The sequence below is a fragment of the Microcaecilia unicolor genome, chromosome 8 (assembly GCF_901765095.1).
Source record: "Microcaecilia unicolor chromosome 8, aMicUni1.1, whole genome shotgun sequence".
Taxonomy (NCBI): Eukaryota; Metazoa; Chordata; class Amphibia; order Gymnophiona; family Siphonopidae; genus Microcaecilia; species Microcaecilia unicolor.
The window spans coordinates 21,144,379-21,166,075 of NC_044038.1; the positions used below are offsets into that span (position 1 = coordinate 21,144,379).

The following is a 21,697-nucleotide window of genomic DNA, read 5'->3' on the forward strand; positions in this document are numbered from 1 at the left end:
CAAGTGTATTGCTCTGCACGTCTTGGCATTAAATTTTAACTATACCTATTTCATTTGAAACCGTTTTGTTTTTTTATATATCTTTTTCTGTTGCTGTGCTATTCACCATAATATAACTATAATAAACATTAATTGTGAACAGTGCTCAGTGTTTTCATATTACTCTGGTGGCGGTTGTCCTTAGTAATAGTGTACACCCAACATCATTGCACTGCAGCCCTCCCTGCCTGCCATATCTGTAAATCATATACATATAGTCCAATAATTTCATAGTGTATTAACGTTATGAACAGGATGGTACTTAGCTTGTGATTGGGTTCTTGTTTTCTTTTTAGCAGTTATGATATGGTTTCCTTCGTGAGTAACCAGTCGTGGTGTGTGTGCATTCTTTGCTATTCTATTTCATTACAATCATTCTTGATGTTCCCTCTTTTCTCCTTCTTTCTCTTTGTTCTCGACACTAACTGTGTTCCGCAACTTGTCTGCGTCCTCAGGAGAACAATATCTACAATAAATATACGTTGTATTATTCACCATTCCAGTCTTTCTTATAATATAATTCAATCAGTTTTATTATCCTTATTTTATATTGCTAGATCTGTAATTACTGACTTATTCATAAGCATTTTATATCAGCATTCGTGGCGTACCTGGTGTGGATTCGCATTCCTACTCAAGATGTTCTTTACCAAAAAACGCCTGCACATGCGCTATTGGTTTTATACAGTTTCCTCCTGACGTCATATCCCCCTGTATTTTTAAAACTGAAGCCATTCTGTTTCACGATTCCAGGCCATGGGGTGCTACCGTATTCCATTGAAAAATTAACCTTTGTTCTTTTCTTCTTAATAGTCTGGCTATGTCTCCCCCATATGGCATTGTTATTTTTCTCAAATCCACGTACTTGAGATCATGTAACTCATGTTTCATTGTTTCCCAATGTTCTACTAGTGGAGCTTCTCTCTTCTTTACCCTGAGGTTGCTTATATGCTCAGCTATTCTTTGTTTAATTTTTCTAACTGTATAACCAATGTACCATTTTTAACAGGGGCATATGATGCCATATACTACTCGTGTTGAATCACAATCACTCTTTGTACTCAGCCAATATGTTATCCCCGTTCTTGGATTTCTCACCGATGTCGTTTGCCATACGTATCTACAGTATACGCATTTTGTGCACGGTGTGTGTCCTCCTTCACCATATTTTATCTGCTCTGTTTTGTTCCTATCTCGATATTTCACTATCTCTCCCATATTTTTTTGTTCTTGTGTAGGCAAACATTGGATTTGTTTTAAAGTCCAATAATGACAGTATAGGCCAATGTTTTCTGATTATATTTTTAACGCGCCCTGTTTGAGTTGAGTGTGGTGGTAGGAGGAGTGGCCTAGTGGTTAGGGTGGTGGACTTTGGTCCTGGGGAACCGAGGAACTGAGTTGGATTCCCACTTCAAGCACAGGCAGCTCCTTGTGACTCTGGGCAAGTCACTTAACCCTCCATTGCCCCATGTAAGCCGCATTGAGCATGCCTGCCATGAGTGGGAAAGTGTGGGGTACAAATGTAACAAAAAAAAAAATAATAAATAAAACACACGTCAGCCTTCCTTGCTCTCTTTGTTGTTTCTCCATTAGTCGCAGCAGCCATTGTTGATGTGTGCTGGCTACCCTTTTATGCGCATTTTTAATGGTTTTTGTTGTGTACCCTCTTCTGAAACAGTTAGCTAGTTGTACTGCCTGAGTTTTGAAATTGTCCTCCGTGCTGCATAATTTTCTTATCCTGAGAAATTGTCCAGTTGGAATCCCTGTCTTTGTCCTATAGGGATGAAAACTCTTGAAATGCAGTAATGTGTTGGTATCTGTCGGTTTTTGATAGGTCATTGTTTCAAATTTCTTCTGATCATACGTGATGGTTATATCTAAGCAATTGATAGTTTTCCCCCCTATTGTTGTTTCGAATTTAATATTGGGGTCAGAATGATTGTACTCCAAAAATTCCTCTAAAGTGGTTTGGTCTCCCGTCCATATCAAGAGAACATCATCAATAAAGCGTTTACACAGTTCGATACAAGATCGATATTTACAGTGTAAGACATATTGATCTTCAAAGTTTGCCATATATAGGCACGCTATTGTTGGTGCTGCTGTATTCAACATAAGCTGACCCAGAAATTTCTTGAGGGCCATAGATCACCTTTTCAGCCAGTTGTATGATTCAGAGATTTTGGCAGAATAGCAACCAGTAAGGAAACGGAGCTGCACGAGAGCTAGCCAGATTTAATGATCTGATTTGTAGGACATGGAATATATTGAACTGTAAATTTCAAATGGTTTTTGTAGCTAACCTTAATTTCTTGATTTTTTTTCAGTTTGGCACTTGGAGTAAATTAAGGGGAGAATTCATCAAGCAGTGTTAGCGCCTTCACGCAGGCATTAAGGGAATTTAAAACATGCGCTAAATGCTAAAAAGCCCATTTTATACCTATGGGTTTCTTAGCATTTGTCATGCATTAATTCCATAATGCCTGCAGGAAGGCCCTAATGCTGCTTGAAGAATTCCCCCCCTCCCCCCCCCCACACCCCATTAGGGATCCTTTTAGTAAAGCCTAATGTACAGCATTTAGTGTGCACTAGTATCTATTAGTGTGTGCTAAACTTTAGTAAAAGCAGGGGCGTAGCTACGTGGGGCCACGGGGGCCTGGGCCCCATAGATGTGGTCCTGCACCCCCCCTTGCCGATGACCCTCTTGACCCCCCTCCCTCCCGCCGCCAACCCTCCCCTGCTGTCGCCATGGGCTACCCTTGCTGGCGGGGGACCCCAACCCCCGCCAGCCAAGGTCCTCTTGCTTCCCGTGCAAGGCTTCCTTCTGAGTCTGATGTCCTGCATGTACAGAAACAGAACGAAGCTTTGCACAGGAAGAGGATCTCGGCTGCCGGGGATTGGGGTCCCTACCAGCAAAGGTAGGCGGTGGCAGGTTGGCGGCGGGAGGGGTGGTCGAGCGGGCCGTCGGCAGGGGGAGGCAAAGTTGGTGGCAGCGGTGGCGGGGGCGTCAATGGTGGGGGGGGGGGGGTCGGTGGCGCCGGGGGGGGGGGGCTAAAATGTGCCCCCTCACCCGGGCTCTGGACCCCCCTCCTGCCAAAGTCTGGCTACGCCCCTGAGTAAAAGGGCTCTTAAGTCTTTTTTTAACAAATTTATAATGCCTCTATGCTGCTTAGATATTATTGTAACCTTTTTCGTAAGTAGAGTTGAAAATTTAAATTGAGTGAATCTCTTCGTAAAGGTGGTTAGTAAATCCCAATAAATAGATTAAATCTGTTGATGTCTTAATACAATGTAATGCCTGTGCAAACTTCATGCACTAGTCATCGTCTAGTATAATGTACTCTTGGGTCACATCTGTGCTTAGCTGCATTACATCAGGCCTGTTTATGAGAGCAGCACTCTGAAAAATAGTATCATTACTGTTATTTACATGATTATTGTTGTTTGAGTTATAAGTGGAAAAGGATGTACTCTCTTGGGATAGTAATGTGCTAAGTTTTTTTTTTTTTTCTTCATTGCAAGTTGCAAGCAACAGATTAAACAACCTGCTTTCCATAACAGAAGGACCTGTTGCTAGCACACCTACTTTGTGCTGATAGAATTTAAATTTAAAGCAGGGGTATAATTGGGGGGAGGGGGGGGGTTATGGAGGAGGAAAAATGTGAAGATATCTTGTATTGTATTGTTTTTTTTTTCTTTTGTGTGTGTGTGTTTGTGAACTTCTCAAGAGAAATTTGTTTCAACCTATTGCCTTAATCACAAAACACAAAATGATCTCTAACCAGAATAGAACCACAATAAACCAATAACATTAAACACACCCCCAAGCTTACTAATATAATTACATCACTCACAAACCATAAGTTGGCTTCAGAAGCCAGCCTTATGATAACTCAATTACTGTTTTAATGCTTTTATAACAATCTAGATGATCACACCACATGACCTTTTTAAATAGCATTAATGCAGTACACGCATGTTTACCGTGTATCCAATTCTGTTTAATGGGGACTCTTCAATTATAGTGTGTGACTCTGCAGCTCAGTAAATTAGCTTATCTGTGAATTGGGGTGCTGGTATGGTTATCCTGGCCCTCAGCACATGGGCACTTTTGTATATGTAAATAGTACCAACAGCCTGAATAGCAGCCTTGAGGAAGGTTTGTTGCATTTTCACTTTTCAGATTGGATGTATCTGTAAAAGGACTTGTTCTCAAGAAGACTCCAGAGGAAATTGGAGAGTCATGGAATAGGAGGTAGTGTCCTATGTGGATTAAAAACAGGTTAAAGATAGAAAACAGAGAGTAGGGTTAAATGGTCAGTATTCTCGATGGAGTAGTTAGTGGGGTTCCCCAGGGGTCTGTGCTTTTTTTTTTTTTTTAACTTTATTGATTTTAAAGCAACACAATAATTATAAAAACATATAACAGCATATAATATGGAACAATGAGAAAAAAACATACAGGTCAGTGAGCTGATAAAAACAAAACAGAACAGTATGCGCAACATACTTCAGAGAGCTAATTCCCTTCACAAGATACATAGTTGTCTAGCAGCGACCATGCTCTATAGAAAGAGGAGATGCAACCAAATCTTATGACAGCCATTTCCTCATATCGCCTAGAAGAACACAGCAGATTCCACCATTTGTGATATGATACAAGCTGATTATTCTTCCAATGTAATGCAATCAGATGAAGAGCAAGAGAAATCATTAAGTTAAACAGTTTGGCATATTTAGGAGAAATTGACAAGTCAGGAGTCGAAGCCTTTTTAATATATTTATAAATGATCTAGAGATGAGAATATCTAGTGAGGTAATTACATTTGCTGATGACACAAAGTTATTCTAAGTTGTTAAATCGCAAGAGGATTGTGAAAAATTACAAGAGGACCTTACGAGACTGTGAAACTGGGCATCCAAATGGCAGATGATGTTTAATGTGAGCAAGTGCAAAGTGATGCATGTGGGAAAAAGGAACCCGAATTATAGCTACGTAATGTAAGGTTCCACATTAGGAATCACTGACCAGGAAATAGATCTAGGTGTCATTGATACGTTGAAACCCTCTGCTCAGTGTGCAGCGGCAGCTAAGAAAGCAAATAGAATGTTAGATATTATTAGAAAAGGAATGGATAACAAAAATGACGACGTTAATGACTTTGTATCGCTCCATGGTGCGACCGCACCTTGAATACTGTGTTCAATTGTGGTCATTGCATCTCAAAAAAGATATAGTGGAATTAGAAAAAAAAAATACAGATAGGGGATGGGATGACTTCCCTATAAGGAAAGGTTAAAGCGGCAATGGCTTTTCAGCTTGGAGAAAAGACGGCAGAGGGGGAGATATGATAGAGTTCTATAAAATAATGAGTGGAGTGGAGTGGAACGGGTAGATGTGAAGCGTCTGTTCACGCTTTCCAAAAATACTACCGTGTTTCCGCGAAAATAAGACACTGTCTTATATTAAATTTTGCTCCCCAAGACCTGCTAGGTCTTATTTTCAGGGGAGGCCTTATTTTTCGGGGAAACATCGGGGTCCCCCCCCCCCCCCACCCGAGATCGCCGGCTTCCCCCCTCGATTGCCAGCTCCCCCCGCCCTCAGTCGCTCCCGGAACTAACCTCTTAAACGCTTCCTTTCACCTTCGCACTCGCCGCAAGCAGCAGGGCAGGCCACTCCTTCCTTCCGTGTCCCGCCCTCACCTGACGTAACGTAACGTCAGGCAAGGGCGGGACACGGAAGGAAGGAGTGGCCAGCCCTGCTGCTTGCGGCGAGTGCGAAGGTGAAAGGAAGCGTTTAAGAGGTTAGTTCCGGGAGCGACTGAGGGCGGGGGGAGCCGCCGATCGAGGGGGAGAGCCGGCGATCCCGGGTGGGGGGGTGACACCGATGTTTCCCCGAAAAGTAAGGCCTCCCCTGCTAGGTCTTATTTTCGGGGGAGGCCTTATATTTTCAAATTGCAGCAAGACCTCTACTAGGTCTTACTTTCGGAGGATGTCCTATTTTCGGGGAAACACGGTAGGACTAGGGGGCAAGCAATGAAGCTACAAAGTAGTAAATTTAAAAGGAATCAGAGAAAATATTTCTTCACTCAACATGTAATTAAAGTTTGGAATTTTGTTGCCAGAGAATGTGGTAAAAGCAGTTAAGCTTTAGCAGGGTTTTAAAAAGGTTTGGATAACTTCCAAAGAGAAGTCCATAAGCCGTTATTAAGATGGGGAAAATCCACTGCTATTTCTAGGATAAGCAGCATAAAATGTATTGTACTGTTTGGGGGATTTTGCCAGGTACTTGTAACCTCGATTGGCCACTGTTTGAAACAGAATGCTGGGCTTGACGGACCTTTGGTCTGTCCCAGTATGGCAACGCTTTGTGTTCTTATGTTATATTCTTATGACTGCTGCTAGAGCAAATGATTTGTAATACAAAGTTCCTTAAAACCTCTTTTTTTTTTGTTTGTTTGTTTCTGGTGACTTTAGTCACCTTTCCCAAAGATGGTCACAATTGGTTTAATCAGTAAGCGACTATCGCACACCTACTGACAGCAATTCCCTTTGACCTTAAGTATCACCAGTGCTTGCTTCTGAAAGCCCCAAATTAGGGAGATATCGAGAGCCTCTGATTTGCGTCTTCAGTATGACTGCCTTCCTGTGCCTAAACCCTAAGTAGAACTGTAAGAGGAATACTTACATCAGGAGGCAAGTGTCAAGCTTATTTCAGTATGCTAATATGAGTTTGTGAAGTTTCAAAGATGTCGGGGGGGGGGGGGGGGAGGAGTTTCTTAATGACTGGGGTTTTGTGATACAATAATCTTGAGTGGAGGAGTAGCCTAGTGTTTAGTGCAGTGGACTTTGATCCTGGGGAACTGAGTTCAATTCCCACTGCAGCTCCTTGTGACTCTGGGCAAGTCACTTAACCCTCCATTGCCCCTGGTACAAATAAGTACCTGAATATATGTAAACCGCTTTGAATGTAGTTGCAAAAACCTCAGAAAGGTGGTATGTCAAGTCCAATTTCCCTTTCCCCCTTTCCCTTATGACATCACAATATCAGAAGTGAGCCAAGTATCGGGCAATCAAGCCATTGTGACATCACTGATGAGGTTGGCTCTTATTGGTGGAATGAGTGGAGGAGCAGCCTAGTGGTTAGTGCAGTGGACTTTGATCCTGGGGAACTGAGTTCGATTCCCGGCACAGGCAGCTCAGTGTGCTGCTGCGGCTAGGAAAGCGAATAGAATGTTGGGTGTTATTAGGAAGGGTATGGAGTCCAGGTGTGCGGATGTTATAATGCCGTTGTATCGCTCCATGGTGCGACCGCACCTGGAGTATTGTGTTCAGTACTGGTCTCCGTATCTCAAAAAAGATATAGTAGAATTGGAAAAGGTACAGCGAAGGGCGACGAAAATGATAGTGGGGATGGGACGACTTTCCTATGAAGAGAGGCTGAGAAGGCTAGGGCTTTTCAGCTTGGAGAAGAGACGGCTGAGGGGAGATATGATAGAAGTGTATAAAATAATGAGTGGAATGGATCGGGTGGATGTGAAGCGACTGTTCACGCTATCCAAAAATACTAGGACTAGAGGGCATGAGTTGAAGCTACAGTGTGGTAAATTTAAAACGAATCGGAGAAAAGTTTTCTTCACCCAACGTGTAATTAGACTCTGGAATTCGTTGCCGGAGAACGTGGTACGGGCGGTTAGCTTGACGGAGTTTAAAAAGGGGTTAGATAGATTCCTAAAGGACAAGTCCATAGACCGCTATTAAATGGACTTGGAAAAATTCCGCATTTTTAGGTATAACTTGTCTGGAATGTTTTTACGTTTGGGGAGCGTGCCAGGTGCCCTTGACCTGGATTGGCCACTGTCGGTGACAGGATGCTGGGCTAGATGGACCTTTGGTCTTTCCCAGTATGGCACTACTTATGTACTTATGTACTCCTTGTGACTCTGGGCAAGTCACTTTAACCCTCCATTGCCTGCCGCATTGAGCCTGCCATGAGTGGGAAAGCGCGGAGTACAAATGTAACAAAAATAAATTAAAGTGCTGTCCCATCTTATCTTAGGATTTTCTTTCTAATATCTTAACATGTATAAAATCTTCTGGAAGTGTAAGATGGCACATAGGAGTACAATTACTGATGCTGGCAAAAATCTATAGGAAGCATGCTGTCTGCTGGTCAGCGTTGATAAGTCATATGAAGTAAATTCCAGACTTTCTACTGAATATTTCATTACGCTGACCACCAGTCAGCATGCTTCCTATAGATTTTTGCCAGCATCAGTAATCATATTCTTAATAGTGTCTGAAATGGGCAGCATCTGCATTATTCATATCAGAATATTTTTCTGCATTTTAAAAGTTACAGAACCAGAAATACAAAGGCAGACGTGCAATAGGAAGAGCATGGGACTATGGAAGGCCATTTAAACTCAAAACTGTGTGGCATTCCTTGGTCCGGTTCTTTCAACATTTTGTAAGCAGTGAGATGGGAAGCACTGTTGGGGAAAGATTTGCCTCTTTTGCAGATACCAAACTCAGCCTGGAAGGTGTGGATAACATGTAGGTCTAATAAAGACTGATGGTCTAGAATTAGGCGGTTGAGATTTAGTGCTAAAAAATGCAAGGTTATGGAGGTATTTTATATAGAAATAGGCTTAATAGGTTTACAGTGCTGCTTCTGTGTATCTGAGTCTGTCTCTCTGATTCTGTGTGTCAGCAGTGTGGGCAGATGGGAAAAATTTTCCCCACCCCAAATCGGCCCTAAACCAGCCCAAAACCCACCCAAAGCCAAACCCCGCCTCCAACGTCACCGCCCCGCCCCCAATATCACCGCCCGCCCCCTGACGTCACCTATGATGTCGTTAGCCCCACCCCTGACACCACCTCTGATGTCATTAACCCCGCCCCTGATGTCAACCCTACCCCGGAAAAGCTTCTATTGGACCAAATTGGACCAATAGAAGCCCCCGAAAAAAGCGCAAACCCCGCACAGCTGCAACGAAAAAGAAGCCCAATTTCCTGCAGCCCGCAGCCTTCAAAAATTTCCAGCATCCTGGCTTAAAAACCAGCCCAATTGGGTGGGAAACCCACCCATCTGGCAACACTGTGTGTCAGTGAATGAGTTCCTTCTGTTGGGGCTGAAGGAAGGGGGGGATGTGTGTATAGAATGGCTTTCTGCCCAAATTAGGTATGCCCAAGGGGAGGTATGCAGGTGTGAGGGGGTGTGGGTGGGTGTGTGCTTTTGTCCTGGGTGTGAAGAATGTTTCCTTGCATATTCCTGTGTAATAATTTAGTTTGAGCTGATGTTTCCTGATTACTTAAGAGGTGTGGATTCCTTTGAAGGTCCAGTAGTTGTAGACAGTTCATCTGGCCTCCTTTTGTGCTGGGCACTGGTTCTGGTATCTTTTGTAGCTGCAAAGCACAGATGTTAAGACATTAGAAGGAAGTGGAAAAAGGATCTGCAGAAGCTAGAAGAATGGTCTAAGGTTTGGCAATTAAAATTTAATACAAAGAAATGCAAAGTGATGCACTTAGGGTGTAGAAATCCACGGGAGACATATGTGTTAGGCAGTGAGAGTGTGATATATACGGATGGGGAGAGGGATCTTGGGGTGATAGTATCTGAGGATCTGAAGGCGACCAAACAGTGTGTGACAAGGCGGTGGCTGTAGCTAGAAGGTTGCTAGGCTGTATAGAGAGAGAGGTGTGACCAGCAGAAGAAAAGAGGATTTAATGCCCCTGTATAAGTCGTTGGTGAGGCCCCACCTGGAGTATTGTGTTCAGTTTTGGAGGCCGTATCTTGCTAAGGATGTAAAAAGAATTGAAGCGGTGCAAATAAAAGCTACAACTACGAGAATGGTATGGGATTTGCATTACAAGACGTATGAGGAGAGACTTGCTGACCTGAACATGTATACCCTGGAGGAAAGGAGAAACAGGGATGATATGATGCAGACGTTCAAATATTTGAAAGGTATTAATCCGCAAATGAACCTTTTCTGTAGATGGGAAGGCAGTAGAACTAGAGGACATGAAATGAGATTGAAGGGGGGCAGACTCAAGAAAAATGTCAGGAAGTATTTTTTCATGGAGAGAGTGGTGGATACTTGGAATGCCCTCCCGCGGGAGGTGGTGGAGATGAAAACGGTAACGGAATTAAAAAATGTGTGGGATAAACATAGAGGAATCCTGTTCAGAAGGAATGGATCCTCAGAAGCTTAGCGGAGATTGGGAGGCGGGGCTAGTGCTGGGCAGACTTCAACGGTCTGTGCCCTGAAAATGGCAGAAACAAATCAAGGTCAGGTATACACAAAAAGTAGCACATATGAGTTTATCTTGTTGGGCAGACTGGATGGACCGTGCAGGTCTTTTTCTGCCCTCATCTGCTATGTTACTATGAGGCATATTTTCAAAGCACTTAGCCTTCTAAAGTTCCATAGGTTTCTATGGAACTTTGGAAGGCTAAGTGCTTTGAAAATATGCCTCTATGTTATGTATATTACATCGTGTCTATCTGTATAAAAATCACCAGAGATTGGACTAGTGAGGTCAGGGCGGAGGAGGTCAGGGCTACTTGCAAAATCTCCCAGATGCCTTTAGCTGACATAGAGTAGGCCTTGAAGTCTCAGGTTAAGCTCTGAACTGATGCTGGTATATATATCTCAATTCAAGAAAGCATAAAGGATCTGTGAGGGAGAGAAGGGACTACAAAGCTGAGCAGTTGATTTGTTGTCAAGAGAGGCCATATGATCAGCTGTCATGGTTTTCTTTGGCCTCCAGTGATTTTTTTTTTTTTTTTGCTTAGGCGTAACTGGCACTAGCCATCCATCAGATTTTTGTATGTTTTTATAAAGAACATCTGTAGCATCATTCATGTTAAGTTACTGTCAAGAGTACAAAAAAAAACCCCAAAAGTGATCATAGTGTCTGGTGATGAAACTATCCCTTAAATATAGGAGCCATGCATTCCTCAATGTACTAAGGTGCATGTCACAACGGGATATCGTTTGCATGAGGAATGGAACTAGAGCAAATAATGCAAAGCGGTACTTAAGCCATCTAGTGATGAAGGAAACCATTTACTCTTCCTCTGCCAAGAAATTCAGTATGGCCTTACTAAATGGGCAGAGCATTAAATGTAAGATGTGGATGCTCTTAATAACATAGACACCCCCTTTGTAGGAAATAGTGAGTGGTGTTGGATTAGGAAATGTAACGCGTTGATGGGTATATAAAGCCCACAAGGCCGAATAGTTGTCCCAATTTCCCTTCTTGTTGCATTTTATATATTTATTTATTTATTGCATTTGTATCCCACATTTTCCCACCTATTTGCAGGCTCAATGTGGCTTACAGAGTTTTGTTATGACATAGTCATTCCATTTTCATAAAACCACCTGCTCTCCCTTTCTCCCCTGTTGAGGATCCTCTGTCTTGTCTAATGCTGCCCTGGATTCAGTTAACCATTTTTATGCCTGTCGCCTCTGTTTGCAGGCTCTTGCTTACCCAGTGTGTTTTAAAGTTTGGTCTTCAAAATTGACAACTTTACAGAACCAGTTTAAATGTGTTTCACGTAGCTGATGCGCAGGTAGTTCAAATATGTGAAGTTAAATGATAAATTGGACTATAAAACTGCTCATTTTTTAGGGGTTGGTGGAGCGGGGAATGCGTAGAAGACGGTTGAGTCAGGACTATATTAATAATAGCGGATAATACACGCACAAATGCTAGCTGTGAAGGATATGAACGCAGCTCATCAACCCACATGTTCAGACCTTTTAGTTGAAGTGAGTTCTCAGGTTTTCAAACAGTGCTGCTTTCTCTTTCTTTTAGGAGGTAAAACTTCAGGTTTTTATGGTGGCCTATTTCAATTGATGGAAGAAAAGAATTGTGTAAGCGTGTAAATATTTACTTGGAAGATAATGTATCTGTTTTGGTTGTGCTGGAACTATATTTTTCTTTCCTTTTTTGATTTTTTTTTCCTGTAAATTGTTCAAAGCAGTTGAGTAGATCCTTTTAAATAAAAAGACTTAGACCACTCTCCTTATACTTCTGATTTTTGGGTTTTCCAGTTAAAAAAAAATCTTTATACAAGTAAAGAAACCAGTAGACACTGAAGGGAGAGTATAGACGTTCTGGTCACTGCTACTACAATGCGATTTTAGATAATGTGATGGTACCTTTCACCCCAACCCAGTGGCGTAGCTACTATGGGGCCACAGGGGCCTGGGCCCCCGTAGATTTGGCCCTGGACCCCCTCTCAACTCCCTCTCCCGCCGTCGCTATCTGCTACCTTTGCTGGCGGGAGACCCCAACCTCCCGCCAGCCGAAGTCGTCTTCCTTCGTTTTGTTTCTGAGCAGACTCAGAAACAAAATGAAGGAAGAAGACTTTGGCTGACGGGGGTTGGAGTCCCCCGCCAGCAAAGGTAGCAGACGGCAGGTTGGCGGCGGGAGGGGGCGGTTGAGAGGGTCGGCGGGGGGGGGTCAAAATTGTTGGTGGTGGTGCTGGCGGCGGTGGGGAGTGTCGACAATGGCGCTGGGGGGGGGAGCTAAAATGTGCCCCCTCACCTCGGGCTCTGGACCCCCCTCCCGCTGAAGTGTAGCTACTCCCCTGCCCCAACCTAGGGGCCAGTGCAGCAGTGCTCCGTTAATGAGAGCACAACACACACATTAATGGGCAAACGATGAAGAAACGGATTCAACATGGGCGTTAGCTCATGTGGTAGATAGACATCGGTTCACCTCATGTTAGCATAAATGGTAACACAGTTATTAGCTATTTTGCCCTGATTCCATGCAGAGTAGTACATAGCAGATTTTAACGTGAGCACAGTGCGAGAAATTTTACAGCCAGCCCTGAGGAGGCATAGAAGGGTTTGTTCACCCTCTGCCTTGGAGCAGAAACGCTATTTCCCCCACTCCCCTACACACACAAACCAATAGTCCTGGTGTCTAGCAGTGCCTCTTCCCAGCCAGCTCGTTCCTGCTTGTGCTGCCTGACTCCACACAGTGCATTTTGGGCTATATTATATGGAGATTAGCCTGCCAAATAAGGGAATTCTGCCTAGACTTACCAAATAAAGGAAAAATTCCCTTATTTGGCAACCTGACCCCAAGATGCAGTGTGTGGGGTCAGGCACTGCCATTTTCCAAGATGGTGGTGCAGAGGCAGGAGTGAGAGGGCATCGCTCCTGCTTATGGAAGTATGCCTGGGGGAGGGGGGGGGGGGCTAGACACTAGGGCTGTTGATTTTGCAGTTGGGGAGGGAAGTCACAGGAACAAGGTTCTTAGGGGGTGGGGGAATTAAGGAATGACACTTGTTGAGGTTTTTTTAAATGGCTTTCTTTCAATGTGTAATCCAATAGTCGTTTGTTTGTGCTCTGACAGAAAGGGGGACATTTTATAGTGAGCTGCCGATTACTGCCTGAGTTTAATCTCTTTTATTCTTATTCATCCATCACAGTTAAATGACAGTAATAAATAAATCTTTCAATCTTCCAAGAAGATATTGTTCAGATATATATTTATATTGAAATGCCTATTTTGTTTTTTCTTTTATGTAATGGGTGGGTTGGTCTTGAATTGGTTAGGACATTCTGAATGTTTTTTGTAACATCTAAAATTGTCCCTGATGCAGCAGTTTGAGATACCGTGAAATGATGGCCATGTCGGAAGATGCTGTTTCAACCTTAAGATAAGTTTGGATATATTTTTGACTGAAATGGCATGATGAAAGAAAGAGGTTTTGAAAGAAAAATAAGAGAAATAGTTGTGTTTTTCCAGCACTATAAATACAGAAAGTGAACAATAAAATAAGGAGGCTTTTTGAAGTCGGTGATTAGTTGATGGATCACAGAATTAAGATAATGGCTGTCAAGATTCTGAGGCTTTATCATACCCCATTTATTGTTTGTGGAATCCAACAAAGGAAAGGGTTTCCACGGTTGTAGTTCAGTATTATAGAATTCCTTTGTTTTGGTGATTCATTTTTGGGGGTTTCTTGAAGAATTTTCCACTGTCCTCTTGGTTTGATGTGCGTTATCATTGATCAAGTCAGCATTCTAGGACCACTAGGGTGATCCCATAGTAGGGCAGTCCCACAGGTGCTGTGGCAGTCGTGGCAAGAGCATCGTAGAGATTGTGGCATCCATAGCTGCTATTGTGATGGATCAATACTAATCGGGCCAAACTCTTGAGCAGCATTTAGTAACAACCGCACTAGGCTGAAGGAAGATGAGAGGTTCAGGCTCCTCTTGCCAATTTGACACATCTGTTTCCAGAATTTCCACAGTAAATATTCTTGAGGGATTTGTATACGTTTTGAACCAATAACCAGGCCCGAGCTTGCCATCCAGCAGAAGCCTCTTTGTGTAGCTGATCCTGCAAGCAAACCATGAATATGAGCAATAAGAATGAAATAAGCAGGTTGGATAAGTTTTAATGAGCAACAAACCGTTTCTTGAATAGAAACACTGCATATCTAGAGACAAGGTTGGTTGTTCTGAAGTTGCACTGTAAATGATTTATGGATTTTCATTTTTCCTTTTTAAGGATGAAACGGGTGCTTATCTAATAGACCGAGACCCGACCTACTTTGGGCCAGTACTCAATTATTTGAGACATGGGAAACTTGTCATTAACAAGGACTTAGCAGAAGAAGGTAGGTTGTGAACCAGATGCTTTGCAAAAAATTTTTGTGATGCTGTTACGTTCTGGGGTGGTCAAAAGTAGGGAATGGAGTGGTGTGTAACAGATGAAAAACTGATCTGAAGAGGTGTTTGTTATGGATTGACACAACTTCCAATGCAGCCATATCCCCTCAAAGTTCTAAAATGGAATGTATATCTACAGACAGAAAATCTAAACAGACTAGCCGTTGAGCCCGTAAAAACGGGCTAGTAAAGGAGGGGGGTTGAAAGGCCCCCCTGATAGGTCGCCGCCACCCCTCCACCCAGGCTGGGTACCTGGCTTCACTATTCAAACCGCCGGAACGCAGCACACGGCTCATCTGAGCTGCCGTCGGCCTTCCTTCTTCTCTGCGTGTGTTCCGCCCTCGTGTGATGTAATGTCGGCGAGGGCGGGACACAGGCAGGTAAGGAAGGCCAACGGCAGCTCAGATGAGCTGTGTGCTGCGTTCTGGCGGTTTGAATAGTGAAGCCAGGTACCTGGGCCGGGTGGAGGGTGGGTGGTGGCGGCGACTCCGGGTGGGTGGGGGGAGTGGTAGCGGCAACCCTGGGGGGGGGGGGAGCGGTGGCGATGGCGGTTCCCTCACTCGCAGGTGCGCAGGTTCCCTCTCTGTCACGCCCCCATCATCACGTATTGACGCGGGGGCGGGACAGAGAGGGTCTCTACTGCGCATTTGCGAGTGAGTACGCCTCTTGCCATTTATATGTTTGATACATCAAAAGATGTGACTGGCTGCATGAGAAGGATCCAGAGGGAGTTCTTTTCTGTAGCTTACGTACCAAAATAATGTAAAATGTCAAAAAAATATTAACTATGTATTTATAACTGTTTTCACAGGTGTGTTGGAAGAAGCTGAATTCTACAATATAACATCACTAATAAAACTTGTAAAAGACAGAATAAGAGAGAGAGACAGTAAAACATCACAGGTGAGCCGTTCTATTTTAGCAGTGCTCTTAAGATATTGGTGACTCCCTAAGAATGTATTTGTGTGGGTTTCCCCCACCAGCAAAACCTTTGTCTAAATTAACCTGAAGCTCTCTTGATAGGTTTCATCCACAATCTTTTCCCATGAATTTCCGAAGGGAGGGAAATGAGTAGGAAAAAAAAAGATTTTTGTTTTCCAACAAGTGTGCACTCTCTTCCTGTTCCTTTCGTTTCTTCCCCATCCTCTCCTTTATTTCTTATGTAGGTTTCATGATGTATTAGCTTAATTTACTGCATTGGCGTCCACCTTTGCGGTGTGATGTAAGCCACATTAGGCCTGATACAGTTGGGAAAATGTGGGGTATAAATGAGATCATAAATAAATTCTTCCTGGAATGGAAGAAGAAAAAAATGAATATTCCCATGTATAGCACAGGAAAGGACATGTGGAAATGCTCCAGAAATAAATTCAGGAGGTTCTCTTGATTTCCATCTGAGTCTCTGCCACCTATAGTGAGAGCATAATATCTGGCAATGGAGAAAAGACTGGGTAGCTGTACTCCATCCAGCTCATCAGGAAAAATCTGCCTCTGTGCTTTTAGATGTTACTGTCTTGCCTTTCTCAAGAGTTTCCTTAATATTAGGATGGAATTACTCTCCTTGTGACTTTCGCCTTGGAACCTGATCATAATTTAGTAGCTCTTCATTTTCATAACCAGTTTTTGGGCTCTGTTTATATATTCCCTAACGTTGCTCAAGTATCACAAAAGTGTCATAAGGACCTTTTGGCCTTGCATCCGAGAATCTTGGCACTACCTACATGTTGAAATTTCCTTCTCGCTGCCATATGCTGGTGGTAATCATTAGAATTTCTATGTTGGACAACTTGGGTGTTTTCAGAGGGTATTGGATTACTGATGGTGGGTGGATCCCCAGAGGTTGAAGGCGTGAAACTGTTAGCACTTCTTTCTTATATTTGAAGATACTACTTTTGTTATTTCCTGTGGGTTTTTTCTCCAAATATTTGTGGACTATCCTATATTTCCCTAAAGAATTTTGTCTTCTGACTTTTTTTCCCCAAAGTTGAAATTTGCTTGACCTATTAAATGTGTATACGTGCATAAATAAAAACAAAGAAAAAAAGCCTTAAATCTAAAAGCAGAGAATCATAAATCCAATAGTACGTAGTTCAGCAGTCTAAGGAAATGCTGAGCACTTGATCATAAGAGGCTCGAAAACAAGGACTTTATCCCAAACGTAATGCAAGTCACCTTTTAAGAATTTCAGTCTTGTAATTGTCCTGTTTGTTCAGCCACATACAAAATGAGTTTCTACTTGCATTTCTGCTTTTTTTTTTTTTTTTGTTCCATTTCTATGGCAATATTAAAAAAAAATACCTTTTGTCGTCCCTCAAAGTTTAAAGCTCACTTTGTCTCCAGGTCTTTTCTTAATCCAGCTGCTGGTGCTTGCATTTTACCGTAACTCATCTTATCACACTCCAAGGCACCCTGGCCGAGTGCCATCCAAATCCAGTAAATAATGTAACGAAGTGAGAGGGCATCTGGGGATGTGGAGCATCTCCAAGCATACTTTGGTAAAAAGCAGATAGTCTTAAGTGCTCTAGAGTAATGCTTCTATCTCTTCTTAAAAGATAAGATTCTAGATTAGTATTCAAGGCCTGAGTTTAGAAGGGGTGACGTGAATGCCGTTTTTTAAAGTGCTCTTTCAGAAACCTTTTTTTTTTCTCTCAGTCCTTTTTCTATGTATCAGTTGATAATGTTCTTGTGTTCAAGATAGCTTCCCTTCTTTATCCTGGATAGACCTTCAGACAACTTTCAGAAAGTTGTCCTTTTTGAATAGCGAAAGACAACCTTTAGTTCTGAGAGACTACTGTACTTGTAAAGAACAAAACAAAACACTTTGATGTGTGTTTAAACAGGAAATGTTTCAGACATGTTGTACAATTTGGACATTGCCCGTCTATTTACACCTTTTTTTTTTCTTTTGTATGTTAATCCAACATCTGCCTTTCAGCAAGCAAAGGAACCTTTTGGTTTATACATTCTTTCATTTCCAAATTAGAACAAATGAGCCTTAAACATATATTGGCAACCTGCCAAAAAAGTTAATCTGCCTCTTCCTCGCATGATTCTACATTTGGAATATCTAAACACAGACCTTTATTTTGCTAAAGAATAGATCCCAGAGCTGGCTCATGCACTTTTTTTTTTTTTTTTTGTACCCCGCGCTTTCCCACTCATGGCAGGCTCAATGCGGCTTATTTGTACCTGGGGCAATGTAGGGTTAAGTGACTTGCCCAGAGTCACAAGGAGCTGCAGTGGGAATCGAACCCAGTTCCCCAGGATCAGAGTCCGCTGCACTAACCACTAGGCTACTCCTCCACTAGCAACATTCCATGTACAAGCCTGCCCTTGCAGATCAGCCGCGCAGGCTTCTGCTTCTGTGAGTCTGACGTCCTGCACATACGTGCAGGACGTCAGACTCACAGAAACAGAAGCCTGCGCAGCCGCATTGCTGACCTGCAAGGGCAGGCTTCTACATGGAGTGTTGCAAGTGGAATTACCGTGTTTTCCCGAAAATAGGGCATCCCCATAAAATAAGACCTACCGAGGTTTTTGGTGCCCTTGGAAAATATAAGGCCTCCCTCGAAAGTAAGGCCTAGCAAAGTTTTTCTTTTACCGGTAAGTAGGGTTGCCCCCCCCCCCGTCGCTCTGAAACTAACCCCCACCCGAGGTCACCCCCCCCCCCCACCCGAGATGGCGCCCCCACCCGAAGTCGCCGGACCCCAACCCCCTCTGTCGCTCCGAAACTAACCTGAACTTAAGCCTCCTTTCACTTTCCTTCCAGTTCGCAGCAAGCAGCAGCAGTAGGAGGGCAGGCCACTCCTTCCTTCCGTGTCCCGCCCTCGCCTGACGTAACATAACGTCAGGCGAGGGTGGGGCTCGGAAGGAAGGAGAGGCCTGCCCTGCCCTGCTGCTCCTGCGAACTGGAAGGAAAGTGAAAGGAGGCTTAAGTTCAGGTTAGTTTCTGAGCGACGGAGGGGGGTGGGGTCTGGCGACTTCGGGTGGGAGCGCCATCTCGGGTGGGGGGTTACCGGTAGTTGCAGGAGCGACGGAGGGAAGGTGGGCGGGCCAACTGTGTTTCCCCGAAATATTAAGACATCCCCTGAAAATAAGACCTAGCGCCTTTTTGGCGCAAAAATTAATATAAGGCAGTGTCTTATATTCGGGGAAACACGGTAGCAACATCCCATGTAGAATCTCAATGGTAGCAACATTCCATGTAGAATCTCAAATAGTAGCAACAGAATCTCAATAGTAGCAACTTTCCATCTAGAATCTCCAGTAGTAGCAACATTCCATGTAGAATCTCAAATAGTAGCAACAGAATCTCAATAGTAGCAACTTTCCATCTAGAATCTCCAGTAGTAGCAACATTCCATGTAGAATCTCAAATAGTAGCAACAGAATCTCAATAGTAGCAACTTTCCATCTAGAATCTCCAGTAGTAGCAACATTCCATTTGGAATCTCAACTAGGGAAAGGGAAATGGGACTTGATATACCACCTTTCTGAGGTTTTTGCAACTCCATTCAAAGCGGTTTACATATATTCAGGTACTTATTTTGTACCAGGGGCAATGGAGGGTTAAGTGACTTGCCCAGAGTCACAAGGAGCTGCAGTGGGAATCGAACTCAGTTCCCCAGGATCAAAGTCCACTGCACTAACCACTAGGCTACTCCTCCACTCATTCCACCAATAAGAGCCAACCTCATCAGTGATGTCACAATGGCTTGATTGCCCGATACTTGGCTCACTTCTGATATTGTGATGTCATAAGGGAAAGGGGGAAAGGGAAATGGGACTTGATATACTGCCTTTCTGAGGTTTTTGCAACTACATTCAAAGCGGTTTACATATATTCAGGTACTTATTTTGTACCAGGGGCAATGGAGGGTTAAGTGACTTGCCCCAGAGTCACAAGGAGCTGCAGTGGGAATCGAACCCAGTTCCCCAGAACCAAAGTCCACTGCACTAACCACTAGGCTACTCCTCCACTCATTCCACCAATAAGAGCCAACCTCATCAGTGATGTCACAATGGCTTGATTGCCCGATACTTGGCTCACTTCTGATATTGTGATGTCATAAGGGAAAGGGGGAAAGGGAAATGGGACTTGATATACTGCCTTTCTGTGGTATTTTGCAACTCCATTCAAAGCAGTTTACATATATTCAGGTACTTATTTTGTACCAGGGGCAATGGAGGGTTAAGTGACTTGCCCAGAGTCACAAGGAGCTGCAGTGGGAATCGAACTCAGTTCCCCAGGATCAAAGTCCACTGCACTAACCACTAGGCTACTCCTCCACTCATTCCACCAATAAGAGCCAACCTCATCAGTGATGTCACAATGGCTTGATTGCCCGATACTTGGCTCACTTCTGATATTGTGATGTCATAAGGGAAAGGGGGAAAGGGAAATGGGACTTGATATACTGCCTTTCTGAGGTTTTTGCAACTACATTCAAAGCAGTTTACATATATTCAGGTACTTATTTTGTACCAGGGGCAATGGAGGGTTAAGTGACTTGCCCAGAGTCACAAGGAGCTGCAGTGGGAATCGAACTCAGTTCCCCAGGATCAAAGTCCACTGCACTAACCACTAGGCTACTCCTCCACTCATTCCACCAATAAGAGCCAACCTCATCAGTGATGTCACAATGGCTTGATTGCCCGATACTTGGCTCACTTCTGATATTGTGATGTCATAAGGGAAAGGGGGAAAGGGAAATGGGACTTGATACACTGCCTTTCTTTGGTTTTTGCAACTACATTCAAAGCAGTTTACATATATTCAGGTACTTATTTTGTACCAGGGGCAATGGAGGGTTAAGTGACTTGCCCCAGAGTCACAAGGAGCTGCAGTGGGAATCGAACCCAGTTCCCCAGAACCAAAGTCCACCACTCTAACCACTAGGCCACTCCTCCTTTCTTTTGCTTGCTGTACGTATTTGTTTGCACATGCACAAACAGACGGACAGACCAGCCGTCCACAATAGGCATTTGTGCTTTTTGTGTGAAATGCGCCTCCAAATACTCGTATAGCTTATGTCGTCTTCTAAAACAAACGTTTCAAGATATTTCAGAACATAAATGTAAAACATTTTTCAATACAAACACTGACAATAACAAGGAAATTTGAGGGTTCATAGTACGATCAACTCATTTCTGTACTGTTTAGATATTTGGGTTTTGAAAGTTTCCACTTTATTAACGTAGTGTTCTGGCAATGCCGTGGGAATGTATTCAGGCCTAGTGAGGAAGAGACTATTATCTGAAATAGTTCAAATATGGCTCGGGAAGACTGAGGAGCAAAGGGAGGTCACTGATGTTCTGGTGCTTAAGATATGAATTTTGTGTTCTTTTTACAACTGTTTTGGAACGTGATTGTTTTGAGTGACACTCATGAACATTGCTCCACAGTTCTGTGTGTTTGCTTTTTAAAATATGGTAGGCATTTTTTTTTTTCATATAGTTGACCTTAAGGGCTTTGCAAAACAGCTGGGTTTTATATTTGCAACAGTATTTTTAATAAAAAAAAATTCTCAAAGGTTTAGGGTGCAGAGAGTCGGTAGGCGTATCTGGGAACTGTTCAGTAATACAGGTAGCTTTACAGTCTGTGACACAGCCCCAGATGAATATGGAAGGTGTCCTACACAGCTTCTAGAAATGCTGTGGACCAAAGACCTTAATCTTAGGTGATGTCCTTATAGTGATGATCTCTATCTTTTTTTTTTTTTTTTTTTTTTTCTTTTTTCTGTCCCCTGAAGGTGCCTGTGAAACACGTCTACAGAGTGCTTCAGTGTCAGGAGGAGGAGCTTACTCAGATGGTGTCGACAATGTCTGATGGTTGGAAGTTTGAGCAGGTAACTGAACTGATGAAGGCAAGGATGCCTTAGCTTGTCTCTCAGTTGCAACCATTGGAGGGGGAGAGTATTGCCAAACTTCTGTAAAGTTGTGATGGTTCT

General features: G+C 43.3%; 1 protein-coding gene across 2 annotated transcripts in view; it reads left to right on the top strand.

Annotated features, from left to right (window-relative positions):
• KCTD5 (potassium channel tetramerization domain containing 5) overlaps positions 1–21,697 on the top strand; it is a 96,104-nt gene that overhangs the window by 50,439 nt on the left and 23,968 nt on the right. For both annotated transcript variants that reach the window (XM_030211874.1, XM_030211875.1), the window contains exons 2-4: positions 14,587–14,695; positions 15,559–15,650; positions 21,500–21,595. In XM_030211874.1, coding sequence (XP_030067734.1) covers positions 14,587–14,695; positions 15,559–15,650; positions 21,500–21,595 — 297 coding nt within the window. The remainder of the gene's footprint in view (positions 1–14,586; positions 14,696–15,558; positions 15,651–21,499; positions 21,596–21,697) is intronic.